Here is a 16651-nt window from a genome sequence, read left to right on the forward strand (position 1 = left end):
AGAAACCATCTTTTTAAAAAAGCTGTATGTTTTTGCACTTACAATGTTTTTAAGGGAATTGTATTTCTCTACCAAATCAAGATTAGAATACGGGATCTGTTAATTTGATTTAGACATCACGTTATGGACTTAAATTTGGCTCAGATGCTTGAAGAGACATAATAGATCGGTCTTTTGTCAAACTTTGTCCAGCAAAAACCCTGTTGGGAATATATTTCAATATTTCTTGCATACAAGGAGATGCTTATGTTCTTCACCTTACGTTACTGCTTCAGAAATCAGATCCATAATGTACAAAATGACAAATTATTTTAAATGTGCTGAAGTGCAAAGTGTTTGGAGTTTTTATTTTCCAGATCTGAACACAGTTTCTCAGGCGTTAAAGATATGAAGCAGCTTGGTAAGTACTCTAGTGTGCAAACATTACTGCCATGAACCCACCCTTCTCCTTGCTCCAGGTATTACAAATTAATAGGGAAACTACTGACTGTTAACATTTTGAAAACCTATGAAACTGCCATCTTTCTATGGAAAGGTAAAATATTTCATGTTTAAACAGAGGATCACTGAGTTTGTCATCAAAAAAGGGACGGGTCACAGAAGACTTCAGGTTTTTTATATCGTCTCAGTCATAAGCTCAAGTAACAGAATATGACTGATCCTTTCACTCTAATTTACTGCTAGTGTCTAGTCCAGGCTAGTACAAGCTGAAAGACTCAACCGTCTGTCAGCTCCCCAGAAAACAGTCTGAGCCCACCAGCCCAGACAGCTCCATGGCGGACAGGTGTCCACACTACAAAGGTTGTCACTTGCAGGAACCCTTCACAGCAGCCACAAGGCAGTGACCTACATACTGACCCATTTTTTGTCGCTAGTATAAATGGTGTCCTCAGATAGGACTGAGGCTCTTTAATCGGTGGGCTGCATGCAAGAATTGCACATCACCACCTCTTTTTACCTATTCTTTAACTTACCACCCAAAACTAAAAATCCCCAGCCTAGAAATAAGCTCAGTCTTGTGAAGGGACAGTGTCATACTCTATGGTTTCTTTTCCTCTATACGACTTGCTTTGCGCTAGAGGCATGATACATCAAAATATCAAAACCAGTTCAGCTCATTCATCCTCCATTTGTTCACTACTGGGAATACCACAGTAGTCCACAGGATGATTAAGGCTGTTGAAGGTTTCATTAATAATACAGGTGCAGATTTGCCAGGAGGGTTAACCTAACAGTAGGGATCCCCATTAGTTGCTGCATCCACCTCTTCCCTCATGCAAGTTAGAGCTATGTCCCCTTCTATTAATGGATATTATTAATCCCCCGAGCCATACAGTTCCCAGCAACGCAGTGAAATGTCATTGTTGTTTACTTCCCAAGTGTAATTTTAGCATTCTCCTCCCAGGCACTGCTCTGACAAACTGCTGGTTTTAATTGTTTATGAATTGTATTGATTCAGGTTTCATACTTACATCACTTGCCAATTCATTTGCTTTCTTGGCATTTTGATAAGCTGGAGTGATCATAGCAGGAAAACTTCCTTTCCCTCTGCGTTCCTCATACTCTTCCACATAATCCTGAAGAAATTTCAGAATGTTTACTCATCATACCTGAGCAGCTGGGGCCATGGGTGATTTTACAAAGGCCCATAGACCTTGTTGTTATGAAAGTTCATTGCTTCATTTTATTTTTATTTATGAAAAAGAGAATAAAATGACCAACTGCAAGAGTAAAATCATCCATTAAATTAACTGTGCCTGTAAAATTACTTGTGTTGCACTGCAAGAGAAATTCAGGTAGCAGTTCGCTGTGGTCAAGATAGCATTCAAGTATACAGTGATATACATCCTGCTAATCTCACCCCTGTTCTTACAGACATGATATCTGCTAGCTCCACTCTTTGTCAGTCTATGTTTCCCTGGAAAACTATAAAAATATCTAACAGTTTGGGTAGCCAGGAGGTTTGCTTAAACTTTCCAAGTTTAGCATAGGGTCAGCCTTCCTCTGTGATGTGAGAGAAGTCTCTCAATCTCTCCATAGCCATTTCTTACATCATAACTGATCAAAAATAATATTTCTCTAGTGCAGTGATATATTTTGAAGAGGGATTCATTAATGAAGCAGAAATATCTAGATGTTAAAGTGGTAAACTCCTTAGGGAATCAAATCACAAAATGCCATTTGCTTGATTTAAAAAAAACTATTGTTGTGGAATTAATACTCTTAAATCTATCACTAGATAAGTTTACATGTAAATGTTTTACAATCCAAAAAGGTTTTTGATAAGTTAATAACAAAATACTGGAGCTTTTCTTAAAATGTTAATAGACAATGCCCATGCCAAAGCTTTCTATGGGAAGATAAGGGGAGAATACGGTTAGTATACAAACAAGTAAGAGACAGTGTAATGTGTCTTCTCTGTAATATTCTAGAAATCGTTTGCAGTAAAGAGCTAGTTTAAGTGAAAAAAAAGAATCTGTGGCATGTCAAAAATGTCATGGAGAGCTGAGATAGAAAGGACTATAAATATTTGGGGTATCTCTCTTGTGACTTCTCAGTGCAAAAGAATCCATTGGGAGTCATATTGTGCACCATCAGTATCACATGATAAGACAGGTCATATCATAAGTTTGTGAACAATAGAATGTAATTATAGTTATTGCATCTAAATTATTCTATAAACTGGCACAGAAAATTAAAAATATCCTTGAGTAATCAGCTTTGTTATTTTTTTTAAATGCCATCCATGAGTCTGAATTCTTCATACTAACTTGCCATTTTTTTCTTCTTCCTCAAATACAGTTTTATATAATTTCTAATATTGCTCATATTACAAAACAGTATTTTCAAAGTTCCAGATAATTGATTTTATTCACTTCTGAGATTTCTAGACACTAACAAAACAGATGTTCAGCACACAGGAATTTTACAGTAAGATTCCTTAAATTGTCTCATCTAATATATTTATATCTGTATGATGTACCCTCATGATCTTGATAGCTAGATATCTAATCCCTTAACCCATGTTGAGTCATGCTTCACTCAGAAAGATCCATTAAATTCAGTGGCGGTACTTTATCTGAAAAAAAATATCAGAATCCAATCTGTGAAGATTAAAACTCAAATTAAATTTGAAGTCTATAACTGAAGTTTCAAAGATACTTTCAAAGAAAAAAAAATTAATTCTAAAGATAGCAGCATTCTAATGCTTGAAAATGCAATTAGTACTTTTTCAAATTCATTTAATTTGTTTATTCTTACTAAAACTTGTAGCAGTTCAAAAGACAGAAACTAATTGAAGGCTTCACTGCTACATATTCTAAACCCATATTCTCAGGGATGGTTTGCTTTTCACACATTACAAGATGTAGGTTTGGACAAGAAGTGAAGAAACGTAAAACTGTCAGATGTCTTAGGACAATATATTCCTTGTTCCTTCATTTCTCCAAAGTACATGGGTCTCATGAGGTGATAGGATGAAAAACTTAACACCCACCATACAGTTTTACTTATACAAAACCCTTATTCGATTTCTTTCAAATACCTTTAGCTGTATTCATTTCTATTTAGCTGTACTATTTCTCTAACTTATTTGGCATAGAACTTTGGATGCATTTTGGAACACCACAAAAATAACTGCATTCCCTTAAAAATTAAATAAAAGCAAAATGAATGTCACAGACCAAAACAGAACTAAAGCCTGTTTGGTTCCACCACTGCAGAACTACAGCTTGCCAAGCCTGCAATACCACTTTTGTAGAAGAGCTGAAATCTAAGAGATCATGCATGATCTTCAGTGCCACTTGAACATAGAGCTGCAAAGCTTCTAAGATTTCTGAAAATACTGGCAGAGAAAAGATGCTTAACTATCTACTAACTTTCTACCATTTCACAGCCCTTTCCCTTTTTCTCCTAAGTGAATTTATGTTTTCTTTCTCACGGAATGGGAAAGTTTCCACAAGGAAACACATTTCAGTGTAATACATAACACCGCAATAGAAATGTATGGTGCATACAGGTACACAGACCAAATTTGCCAAGGTAAGGCTTACCTTTTGGAACAATCCTACCATAAGGATCATGCAGTGACAGTGCATGCACCCTGTAGTCTCACCTTGTAAGTGCCAATGCCAAATATATTACACACTCCAAGCATGCTGCTGCTGCACACCATCTTTTCCTTTGAAACCTTGCTTTCTCATACAGGAAAGCAAAGTGAAAACAGGTCTCACTGCAGTTGCTAAAGTCTTGAACAATCAGCCATAGTAACGATCAACATCAGCATGGGTCTCTCTCGAATGTTGCATACCTGGCCATATTGATCCACAGTTTCTCTTGCAAAAGTAACATCTGTTCCGGCTGTATGGCTGGCTTTTCCCTTGATCTCTTTTTCATATCTTTGATGATACTTTACCTAACAGGAAGAAAGAAAATGAAAAGAATTATCTGGATGAGATCAGGCTGGTGCACAGATGCTGCATAATAAATAATAATCAACAACACACATATGTTGACAAGAAAAGATTGTCAAAATTCCCATTGCCACCAATCTACAGAAGTCAAATATGTGACTTCAAGATATAAAAATAAAAACAGTGGTGTACTTTTTAATAATGCACTAGGAACATGGGACTTGCCATTTCAACCCAGGCCATTAGTTCAGCATGTTCAGTACACTCTGCTTGTCAGTGGCTAATGTCTGACTCTGCAGCAGGTTAAAAAAATAGCCCCAATTGTAACGTAATCTCATGGTTACCACAGAGTACTTTTTTTTTACCACAGGGTCATCTGAATGCCATTAATAAATGGACTTGTTTCTGAAAGATGCTGATCTCCCCAGTGATCAAGGGAATTTTAGGCAATCAACCTTCAAGTTTAGACCAAGATTCTCACTACCTTTGCTGAAGTCAAAATGATGCCTATAGCCTGATGCTGCCCTTTAATCACCATGTGTGTTTGCTGACATAAATGAAGGGTTTTCCACAGATCAAGGACAAATAAAGACATTTAAATGTTTTAGAGTCATTTCCTTTTGCTTTCAAAACTACAGATCTCTTATTTTCCTCAATGACTCTTCATAATATTTTATATTCACTTCCATTGAGTGAGCAAAATATGTTATCTTCTCCAACAAAAAGAGCTTTCCTTCCAGTATTCACTACAAAACACAATTAACTGTACATTTTTAAGCCATACTCATGTCTTTTTACAATGCTTTCTAAAGAATAGAGGGGTGTTGTGATTTTCTTACGTTTGGAGAGGAAAAGAAAGCCAATAAAGATCAGTACACTAAGGCTTTAAAAAAAAAAAAACCCAACAGTAAGGAGAGTAAAATGAGTGGAATAGAAAGCTATATTTATAAATCTATAACTGTGTCAAACGTATGCATGTGTTTGGGTGTGTGTGCATAGGTGTGTGTATATACTTTATGTATATAATTGCTATTCAAGAAGCTAGTTTCCTGCGTTCACAAAAGTCTCATCCTGCAACAGCACCAAAGAAGGAATAGAAGAAGGAACTGCAAGGACCCACTGGGAGCATGGAAAGTCACGGCAAAGCAGAGCTCCACAAACACAGCCATCCTCTGATATAAGGTCACCCAGACATATTGTGGCTGTGTAAATCAGAGCTGCACTTCAGCCCCTCTGACTCATACTAGGTCGGGCAGAACGAAATCAAAGACCTCCAGCTGACTCCTTATCTTCCATCTCAGTTGTATGCAACAGGAGGCTGAGTAAAGGGGATGCTTTTTCCCACTAAAATCCAGTGTTGATTCATAAATAAAATGTCTAGTTTCCTCTTTGTACGTAAAACTCAACTCTGCCCCTGCAAAAGACAATCACTTGAAAATCTCTGTATGAAGTGCACTGCTAGTATAACTCCACAATGCTCGTGGGATTTCTGCTGGAAAACATTTTAATCCAAAATTTGTGTGAGAATTTATTCTTTTTTTCCCCAAAAGAGACCTTGCTTTGGACACTTACATCACTGGCTAATTCATTCGCTCTCTTGGCTATTTGGTAAGCTGGAGTGATCATAGCAGGAAAGCTGCCTTTCCCTTTCCGTTCTTCAAAGTCTGCTGTGTATTTCAACTGTAAAAATCCAAGACAGTTCAGGAGTAATTAGATCAAATGTATCTTGATTGCACACATAATCAATTCTCAAAGTTGCAAAGTCAGGCATTTGATGGCTGTCATCCGCCAAAAGGAAGATGAACCATGAAGTCTGAATCTTTACAATGTAGTCCTTAACTACATGATCACATATCTTCTGCAGGACCTCTGTGCCTCATTCAGGGTATAGGATGGATCACAGTTGTTTAAAGAAAATAATAAAGTTGCCTGCAAGATGCCTGCTTTATTTATATTAGAGTCGGGCAGCTTCCTTTTTTACTTTGCATGGCACCCAGTTGCTGGGTATAAAACAGCCTAGTTCTCTCCTTCAGTTCTGACAGCCAGCTAGTCCCTAAAATGGCCTAGAACTGAATATGGTCTTTATAACTGGAAGTATTAAATACTTAATGGTAAAATGTATCAAGAATATTTTAAGGTAATACACATTTCAAGAGTCTGCCTTTCAAATATTAATTTTTCACTTTTCTTTATGTTCATGTTTTTAAGTGAATAATAAATGTTGTCAAAGCAACTTGTGGAGTCATAAAGAGGTCAATCTATTTTGTTTCACTTACATCACTTGAAAGCTGTCCTCCAACCTTTGCATGAAGTATGTCTGGAGTGTCTACAACAGAGGTGAACTTTGAAACTCTCTCTTCATGTCCCCGCTTATATTCTACCTGAGGGAGAAAACATATAAAATACGTATTACAAACTATAAGCAGCAAATATGCATTTTCTATCAGAACGCTTCAAGAGAAAACAAGCAACAGCAGTGATAACGATCCCCGCTGTACAGTCAAGCTATCCGTATATTTAAGTCCCAGCTTCCTTACAGTGAATGTCAGAAGCAGACAGAAATGGAGCCAGATAATCAAATTTTCAAATGATACTAGATTATTTGAGCAGAACGTTTGATTAAAGTATTATGAGAATAGTCATTAATGGCCCAAAACACTAAGATCATATTGCAATGACAACGCAGACAGTGTTTGCAGAAAACAATGCAATACTTTAAAACCATTTCTACAGGATAGATTTTTACTTGATTGTTTTCATTTGAAATGTTATTTTTATAAATAAGCAATTTTCTGTGGATATACTTGAAGTAGCTTGTGTACTAATTAAATTCAGTATTACAGTATTTTTATTCAATATTATAGTATTTAACTTCAAATAAAAAAGAAAGTGAAAACCATCAGATGAAAATAAATAGACTAATAAAGTCATAAAGTGAAAATAAAGGTAATGAGTTAAATAACCATTTTAGAGTGATTCACAATCTCTTTCAGGTTGTTATAAATTACGGCAAAAGCTGCTATGTCTTTCAGGAAGTATCTATATTGCCTTTTATCCCATACGATTGTCTTCCCAAGCCAAGTACTTTGTTAACCCTGCTTCATGCATCATGTTAAAGCTTTCTCACTTTGTAAAATTAACTATACAACAATTATTCATCATAGAACCTACTGTCCAAAATGAATGGCCTAAGCTCAGGATTCTCCAAATTCATAAGTCTAACATACATTTAAAAAAAATGCGACTTACATTACTGCTTAGTTGGGTGGCTCTCTTAGCAGCCTGATAACCTGGAGTGATCATAGCAGGAAAGCTGCCTTTGCCTCTCCGTGGCTCATATTCTTCTGTGTATTGAAACTAGAAAATGAACATTTTTTGTTTTGTTGTTACAGCAGAACCCATGGAGTTTAATGTGATTCCTCTTTTAATGCCTGCTTCCTAAAAGTATGTATCACTTTATTTAAAAGTAAACAAATTAAAGAATTTATACCTTATATGTTTGCTAGGTAGAAATATTTCCTGCGTACAACAGAGAACATTCCCCATTCATATCAACTATTCACAGGTAATTGGCTGTGTTGACTGGGTCACTAACCCATTGTATGTGCATAGACAATCAGTCATAATTCAGAAGTGATTTTCATCAGACATGGAAACACAGTCAATAAAAGTCTATGGAAAATTGAATGCATTTTCTACCATGAGTTCTACTCTGCTGAGGGAAACACCACTGCTTGCTAGATCAGGATATAATCAAGGTCAGCTGAGCTATCATTGGTCATAGTTGAAGTCCTTCTCAATTACATAAACATATAAATGGATGATTTCCAGCATAGGCAATAGCACTGTTATTTGACTTTAATCATTTACATGGTTAAATATTGTTATTGACACAAGTAAACACGTCAATCTCTCCTTTGGTAACATCTTACCAAAGGTTGGCTTTGATGCACTGGTAAGTGTTCAGAATACGATAGCCCGTGAAAATAAAGCTGTTCCAAACATCATCCTACTTACATCACTCAAAGTCTTCTGTGCCTGTGTTATCCTGACCATCTCAGGATCTGGGATGGTTCCCGAGTACCACGACTTTCCCTCCTCATAGGCAGCATAGTAAGCATTCTAGAAAACAAAAATTAAATAACTACCAATATTCACCAATGTTTTAATGCACAAAGAGCTGATCTGACAGAAAAAAATGGAAACACAATGCTGTGAAAGTGAAATTTACTCTCTGTAGACATACAGCACAAGGCCTGCACTCCACATACCTTTAGAATACCAGGGCAGGGCTTGTGTAACAAGAACTGACATCAAGATGTCAGGATCTAGGAACCTGGAGTGAGACTCAAATAACTCCCCCTGGGAATCAGACCACTTGTTGTGAAGCTTCAGTGTCAGTAGAAAGAAGACACATTGAGTATGGCTGTATGTGCAGCAGTCCAAACAGCTAACTGTGTACACTCTTCCTTCCTCATCTTCTGATTCTCACACCCTAAGCTACAATCAAGCTATGCCACCTTGAAAGGCTTAGCCAAAAAGAGAAGCAATGTCTTTTTTAGCACTGAAATACTGTGAGTAAAACCCTAACAATCAGGACTTCCAAGGCTGATCCTTGGTCTTCTGCAGGCTTGGAGACTTGAGGCATATTTCTTACCTGGGTGGCCAGTTGTTGGGCTTTACAGGCAGCTTCAATTTCTCTGGACCTTACATCCCATTGAAAGACTGATTTGAATTGTTCAGCCTCTTCTCGATATTTTATCTAAAATAAAATTGACCTTGTATTAGTAACTTGATAGTACAGACTAACACATCCCCTTCTTCAGAAAGGAACAGAAGGGAGACAAACGAGGTGAACACAGTGTCTACTAGGCAACTCTTCTTCTCATCTATCACACACTGACACCATCAGACAGGTGGCTGTGGGGCAAATTACACCAGGGAATCATCATGTAGGCTTTTGCTGTGTTCGTTTTCAGCTATGTCAGTTCCTTCATCTTCCTCACTGCAAAAATCATCAATATCAGCACAACAGGAACAATGTAACTGCATAGAACTAATTCTATGGGTAGCAGCATCAACACAACTCAGTTTAAGATGATTTACTTTAGTCATAATGTTTACATGTGTCTATGTGTTGGATCTCCAATTGCTACAGACCAGCCCAGTTTTCAGCGCCAACTAATAATTCCACCCTAAAGACACTTTTATAGGTGATATGAATGCAGAAAACAAGGGACTATGATAAGCACACCTGATCCCCCAAAACTCCACAGCCCACAAGAAAATACCAACGAACTTCTGAGAGCTTGCAAAACTCCCCGTCTTTCCCTCCTTCTCCCTCTTTACACCAACACCACTTAAACCCTGCTTAGGTACAAAAAGGCCACATAGCCTTAGCTCTATGCCATGCAAAGACTATCTAAGTAGTTCCTCCATGCCACCCATTCTTGGCAAAGGAGTTTTCATGGAAGAGAAGACTGCATTTAGCCCTAAGGTCAAAATTCTACCTTCTAATCCATGCCCAGCTTCTACCTAAGATTTCTGCTATTACTGGAGCTGCACATCTGTAAAGGAGCAGCATATTAGACCTGAAATCTGGAATGAAGTTCTGAAAGAATAATTCAGTCTTTAGATAATACTTTTGGGGAAATCATCTATGACAATTGAAATCCCTAAGAAATTTTAAGCAGACCATACCAATGCAGCATTAGATGAAAGAACTATTACCTGGTGGGCAATAGTCTACTCTCCTATTTCCCTGCACAGTGTCCACGAAGTATCATGACTGTGTAAATGTAAATGACTACTCTATTTAGTTCTGGGTCATCATCTTCCTACTGTTACTTTTATCATGACAGCATACAGAAATCCAGCTGAAATCACAGCTGTTCTATAACTCATTCTACAGATGCCAAAAATAACAGTCCCTGTCCTGAAAAGTGTGAAATCTAAATTGATTTAGATCAGACAGAAAAATCATTGACCATGTGTATCACTATTCCCATTATATAAATTTAAGTACAGAGGTACAGAGGGATGAATGATTTGTCTGTTCACACAGAAATTCTGTGTAGAGGGAGTGAGCTGAATTTTTATCTCTGCATTCGAGCCAGTGTCTCAACATAAGTGTTGTGTGAGAACATCATGTTAGGACTGAAGAAACATGTTACATTTTCTGCATGAGAAATAAACCTCCCTAAAAAAGCCCAATAAACTGCAGTAGCAACTGAAATATTTTCCCAAGCTAGCATTATTTTATACATTTACCAATGAAAAAGTTTTCCTGCATTCAAAATTTCTACAGAAGTACGCCCTTTAAAGAAGTACTGCAGAATCAGCTTCTTTATTACCCTTAGCAATTTTCTCTCTGGAGCGGAACCTCATTATGTGATTGAAAAGGACAGAAGGTGCATTAGGTATAAGAAACAAGGGAAAGCGATCTTTGAGCTATAATTTGTCTGGCGTGTATATTCACATGCACTGGAAGCATCAGAATCTCATATCACTGCCTAAAACCAGAAATAGAACCTGTAGTAATCCCAAACTCATTCCTGACCAGCTCTGTCACACACAGTTTAAAGTAAGTGTGATAGTCACTGCTAAAATAGTTACTGCCTATGATTTTGCAAAAACTGATGCATAAAAATACTGTACAAAAATGATACAAGATACAGCATCTGATAAAGGCTATTAACGTACATCAACATTTTACAGCTAATACAGAACATCAGAATGAATTTAATACACTATAATCTAAGAAATACTACTTCCTTCTTTTATTTTAATGATGGCTAATCACATTGAAACACTGATTTACTTAGTTATGCAATGAATAGTACTATTTTAGAGTGTCAAAAGACATGACTTGCAAGAAAACAGTATCACACAATGAAGTGAGATAGCTATCAATTATCGACTGGTTCTGTGTTTCTCATTTCGTGAAATTCTTAGAAATGCAAGTCTGAACCAAATGTATCTGGAGGAAAACAATGCAAGACAGAAAAGCAAGGCATTTGAAAAGAAAGCAGACTTTGAGCACCCCCAGAGGTCTGCCGGGGCACAGCAGCCTTTCAGAGGACAGACGCAGTTACAAGCACACGGGAAGCTCTTCCATCCTGAACGCCTTAGGAAAACATTTTCAGCAAAACCATGCAAAATGCCCTGGACTTGATGTTTTCTCACAGAAGGGAAATACCATCTCAGGTTTGTCAGAAACTCTCGACAAAGTGTTTATGAGAACTTTGCCTACATCCTACTGAGACAGAACTTATTTTTTGTTTTGTGCCCTTTAGTATCAGTTTCAGAAAAGATCATACGGCAAGTAGGTCGTTGTTGTTTCAAATGCCCGTGTAAGCCCCCATGATTTAGTTACTAAGTTTACGTAGCTCTGGGCAGTTTATGTGAACGATGCTTCCTTGTAGATTATCAGATATGGCGGGTGAAAAACTGCTATGCTTTTTTCGTTCTGAAAGTAGAAGCAAATTCAGATCTAACCTTTCTTCCTCATGAGTGAATGCATTTTAAAAATTATGATTCAAACCCGGGCTGAGATATTAATGCTCTGAAAGAACACAGGAAGGTAAGTAAAGAATATATCTCTACATTATGTAAAGAATACATTTGTAGAACAAGACATGAATATGACATCAAAATGTAAGATGAAGCTAAACACGTTTGGCCCTCAAGCTTCTTACCTCACTTACCACTTCCGACAGTTTTTTTGCATTTATATTTATTGGTGTCTCAAATACGCTTGTGAATGCATTGTTTTTTGGATTATGCCTAAAAAAGGAAAGGGCAAAAGGATATTAGGAAGGTACCAGACAGCCCACCAGAAAGGTTGTCTCTGAGCATTCAAAAACACAATATCAGCCTCCACCCCTCTATACATAATTTTTCCCCCACTCGCACACAGATCTCAGATTACATTCAAGTTATTATTGTATGGAGTAGGTGCCTAGAGCAAAATTAATTTTAATGATCGTCATATCAATGCTGTGTTTCTAATAACAAAAGAGAATAATAGAATAAAAAACAACTGTCATCTCTCCTTTTTCTGCTGACAAATTTGACAGGAATTGATCATTATAAAATAAAAACTTCCTAGAACAAACCAACTCCAAAATCTGCATTTTCTGCATTTTCCTGATGATTAGCTCAACCTTGTTAACTCTTCACCACTGATTTGCAAAGCACTGAGTATTATGGTTGAGTTTATTTTCTTCCCACAATACTGAAATGGAACTTAATTTGGTATCTTTTAACACTCTGGACAAATGAGGAAGCTTTATACAGAGTAACAAGATTATCCCATCATTTGTGAGTCACGTAAAAAAATCCAAAGATATGCACAAAGGCACTAACAATCCATAATTTCACATCACACATGGGACCAGGCTGAGTCCAAATGGTGATCAAATGACTTGGCATTTTCCACCATTGCTTTTTTAAAAAAAAAGAAAAGACACTTACGCTTGACAATAAGGCTTTTTCTCATGGCTAACAAAGTTGTTTACCGTTAGCATCATCTGGCATACTTCACAGTGAAAACAGGCTTTATGCCATGTCTGGAAATAGCATAAAACAGAAACCAAACAGACATGATTTGTATTTCATTATTATTCTGTTGAGTTTTAAATCTCAGTACCGACCCTTAACATTCATTTAATGAATTTGAAGAATTCTTCTTCAAATATATGCCTATTATTAACTTATTTCAGTTCTAAACCCAGTTATGAGTAAAGAATTTCTGGAACCAAGAGATTTGCACTGTGTTAATAGTGCCAATCTATACATTTATTATAGTCCAAAATAAGAAAGAAAGAGAACTGACCTGATCTATGCAGTTAATCTTCTCAGCAGGGTAAACCCCATAGCCACATCTAGCACACGGCTGCACATTCATCTTGAAATCCACAGAGTGAAAAATATATAGGTTTATACAAAAGGTTCAAAGAGTATGAAAGTGACTTTTTGGCCTGTGCAAAGCACACTGTAGACACTCCAGTCAAGGCCTTTTGCTGTGGTCAATGGCTCCCATTAAAGCTCTGAATTGAAGTCTGTTGCTCCGTTTTCTGACCTTCTGTTTCAAAGTCAGCTGCAGGCTGGCTTTTAAAGCCGCCAGTTAGTAAGAGTGGTTATTTTGGCAACTGTGTCAGTGCGTAAGGGAGGGTAGCAATATCTTTCTCTAAATAGAAGAATGAACTCACAGAAACGAATCATGTCCATGTGAATGTTAGAGCCTGATCATTTAGTATTTCAGTTTTGCTGTAAAGCTGGTTGTCATAAGCCCGGGATGAAAAGTTTATACAGGAGCAGCAGCAATTTATCATGGTCTCTCCTCACCCTGATATACAGCAAGTGATCTCATGGGGGGTTACTCTGTGTTTAGGAACAGCCTCATATTAGCAGGACATACCACCAGCGACACAGGCCAGAGACGGGTTTCCAGCTTCCCAGCCCTTTGTTTGTCTAGAAGAGGCACACCGCCATTGTCCCAGCCAAGTCTTGATTTTTTTCCCTTGGTGCCCGCTTAGTTTCACCTTCTACGTTATGGGCAGCAGAGCCAAGCGCACTCATTTCTCCTGTGTTTCTGTTGCATCAACCTACCACTCCATTTCCAGGTGCAGGAGCACACACAGAGAAATGGGCAGAGCTTCTTTTCTCAAAGAGTTCTAAACATGATGGGTTCAAATCCAAACATCTATCTCCTACAGGAAAAATTTCAGAAAGGAACCATTTACTTTTGAATAGAATGAACAAAGCAGCTATTTAATAGTGTTCACAAAGAGCAGGCTGGCATAGATCAGAATATAAAATCTTCTTAGCTAAACAACAATAAGCAATTATCGTGCCAAATATTAGGATTCAAGGAAGTTACGAGGGCTGTGAAGTCTGCTCTGAACAAAAGAAACTATGAAATTCTACCAGCTACAAATGGTCAGGATTTGAGATTTACATTTCACCTAATCATAATACCTCTAGCTGCAGGGCTCCATAACCTTAGGACACAGCTAAAAGCTATCTCAATCCAAGTAAAAGTCTACTCAGTTGTCCATGCATCTGCACCACTTCCCATGCCTGCAGCAGTCCTGAGATATTGCTAAGCACTTTCCTTTTCTATAAATTACATGCAATTCAATCAAAATAATTTCTGTATAAACTTTCTGGGTATGCTTAGGGAGTCTCCTATTCATCGTTCTATGGAGATAAGCAGTTCTGCTTAACTTATTATTACTGCTTTCACTGAACGCTGACAATGTACTGGCACGGCGTAGTGTCAGCAACTGGTGTGCTGAAAATAGAGTCTCTAATCTGCAGAGCAATGGGTATGGCACAAAGTCCTGAAAACATTTGAGGCCTTTCAAAGTAAATAATTAATATCAATATATAAACAGATGTATTTTCATTTAAAAAAAAAAAAAATGTTCACAGAACATAACTTCTTGTATTAAAACAACTGCCGAGTTACCTCATGTTATTCCTTTTGGGATCGGGAGCAATTTTATGTTGACCAAGTTACATCACAATAATATTTACCCTGCTCACACCTGTGAACCAAAATAGTTTGGAAGTCTTCCAGTTCCTTTCTCACACAGATTTTCATCTTGTCCCAGATTGCCATTCTGTTTATGCAAGTGACCTATATTAGGGTCACAGTGGCCCGGCTGTCCCCTTCTTATTTAGACCCGGGCACGCCACCAGCTGCTGCCTCTTTGTGTTTATCTACTCCAAAACTCACCATACTGTGTATTTTCTAGATAGTCCTAGCTGTCTTCTTTCTGCCCGAATCCATGCTAAAGCCCTTGTCTCACACTTTGGCCAGTACAAAAGGCATAACCTGCTCCTGTCCCAGCACAGACAATACATGGCTTAAGACCCTCCTGAAATGGGTTCTGGGAGGTGCTGAGAGCAGGACATCCCTGAACCACACAAAACCATAAAGTCTTGGCAACTGCAGATCAAATCATTCAGCCAGGAGCCACCTGAACAACGAAGATCTGGACAGGACTCCAGCCTGGGACGTCGGCGTATACAGCCTATACGCACTGTGCACCCAGCCAGCCTCCTAGAGGTCCCCGAGAAGAATGAAACGACATGTTCCTTCCAAGAGGCTTGTCAGACAGCTAGAAGCCCTTTATTTCACAGATAAAACTTACTTCATTTCAAGATGTACAAAGCCCGTTTGTTTCTTTTCACAGTGATACATATTACTGGCTTGGGCGGAAGCCAGCAAACACAATTTCCAAGTTCTGCCACTTCTCCCAAGTTCCAGCAGGTTCAAGAAGGGAGGCATGGTGAGCCACAATGCCCTGTACAGCTACTGCCTTTCCCAGCCATGCTACTTCCCTCACATCCATTGTGTGTCAGTTCTGCTGGAGTCCATTGAAGATTTCCCCGTTTCCGAGCACCTCAAAACTGTCCTGTTGCACAGCCTGTTCTTCACCACCCTGGATTAAAACTGAGTTGCTAATAGAAAAGACAATTTATTGAAAAACAAGCATTGTATGGTCTCATTACAAAGTACGCACTACATTTTGATCATGCAAGGAATTAAATCACAAAACCAGTGCAAGTTTATTATCTTGACAAATCTTAGCAAGACATTTTCTCTTCAGTTAAAAGCTCATTGTGGCTTTTTTCCTCCGTTAGTAAGGCCCCATAAAGGCTCTTTGATATCAATGAAAATCTTAAAAGGCTTTACTTAACAGTAGAACCTTAATCAATGTGGTTTAAAAGTACTGCAGTTACATGTAAAGTACAAGGAGTCAGTACCTTGAAAGTGCAAATTAGTAGGAAGAAACATTGTTACCTCTCCAACCTCCTTATATTCATTGAATTAACTGCATAGAAAACTTGGCGCATGTCTGCATCCTGAATCTGAACCTAAAAAGCACACATTAGTTACACAGAGTGACCTCCTAACAGACATTCAAGTCAGGGCCGCCTTCTTTGTCACTCCTGAATAGCAGCGGTGCCCTTCCAGCCACAGGAATAGCGGGAAGCCAGACACCACAAATTATGGCAACCCTACCTTCCCTCTGTTGGCAGAAAAAAGGTGCTGTTTCGCCATTCAAACTGGGGATGTTATGCAGTGTTAAAAGCTGCCTGCAAAAGTTCAAACACTAGCCCAGCCTCACGATCACCTTCTCTGAACCTGGTGGCTGATTAGTTACCTGGGCTCAGGGCCTTTTGTCTCTTAGAGCCTCTCCATGCTAATCAAATTTAGTATAGTA

The 16651-nt window shown here is 38.1% G+C and overlaps 1 protein-coding gene across 6 annotated transcripts in view; it reads right to left on the bottom strand.

Moving 5' to 3' along the window:
- The window catches only part of NRAP (nebulin related anchoring protein), a 54494-nt gene extending 40548 nt beyond the window's left edge, over positions 1 to 13946 (bottom strand). For 3 of the 6 annotated variants that reach the window (XM_075423786.1, XM_075423782.1, XM_009934615.2), the window contains exons 1-10: positions 13249 to 13942; positions 12888 to 12982; positions 12110 to 12197; positions 9070 to 9174; positions 8430 to 8534; positions 7662 to 7769; positions 6689 to 6793; positions 5985 to 6092; positions 4310 to 4414; positions 1473 to 1577 (exon numbers count right to left, since the gene is read on the bottom strand). In XM_075423786.1, the coding sequence (XP_075279901.1) occupies positions 1473 to 1577; positions 4310 to 4414; positions 5985 to 6092; positions 6689 to 6793; positions 7662 to 7769; positions 8430 to 8534; positions 9070 to 9174; positions 12110 to 12197; positions 12888 to 12982; positions 13249 to 13320 (996 nt within the window). In that variant the 5' untranslated portion in view covers positions 13321 to 13942. Of the gene's footprint in view, positions 1 to 1472; positions 1578 to 4309; positions 4415 to 5984; positions 6093 to 6688; positions 6794 to 7661; positions 7770 to 8429; positions 8535 to 9069; positions 9175 to 12109; positions 12198 to 12887; positions 12983 to 13248 lie in introns of all 6 variants that reach the window. The other 3 variants (XM_075423783.1, XM_075423784.1, XM_075423785.1) reach the window with 3 other exon arrangements.
- Between the last annotated feature and the right edge of the window lie 2705 nt (positions 13947 to 16651).

Source organism: Opisthocomus hoazin, chromosome 6, assembly GCF_030867145.1.
Source record: "Opisthocomus hoazin isolate bOpiHoa1 chromosome 6, bOpiHoa1.hap1, whole genome shotgun sequence".
NCBI lineage: Eukaryota > Metazoa > Chordata > Aves > Opisthocomiformes > Opisthocomidae > Opisthocomus > Opisthocomus hoazin.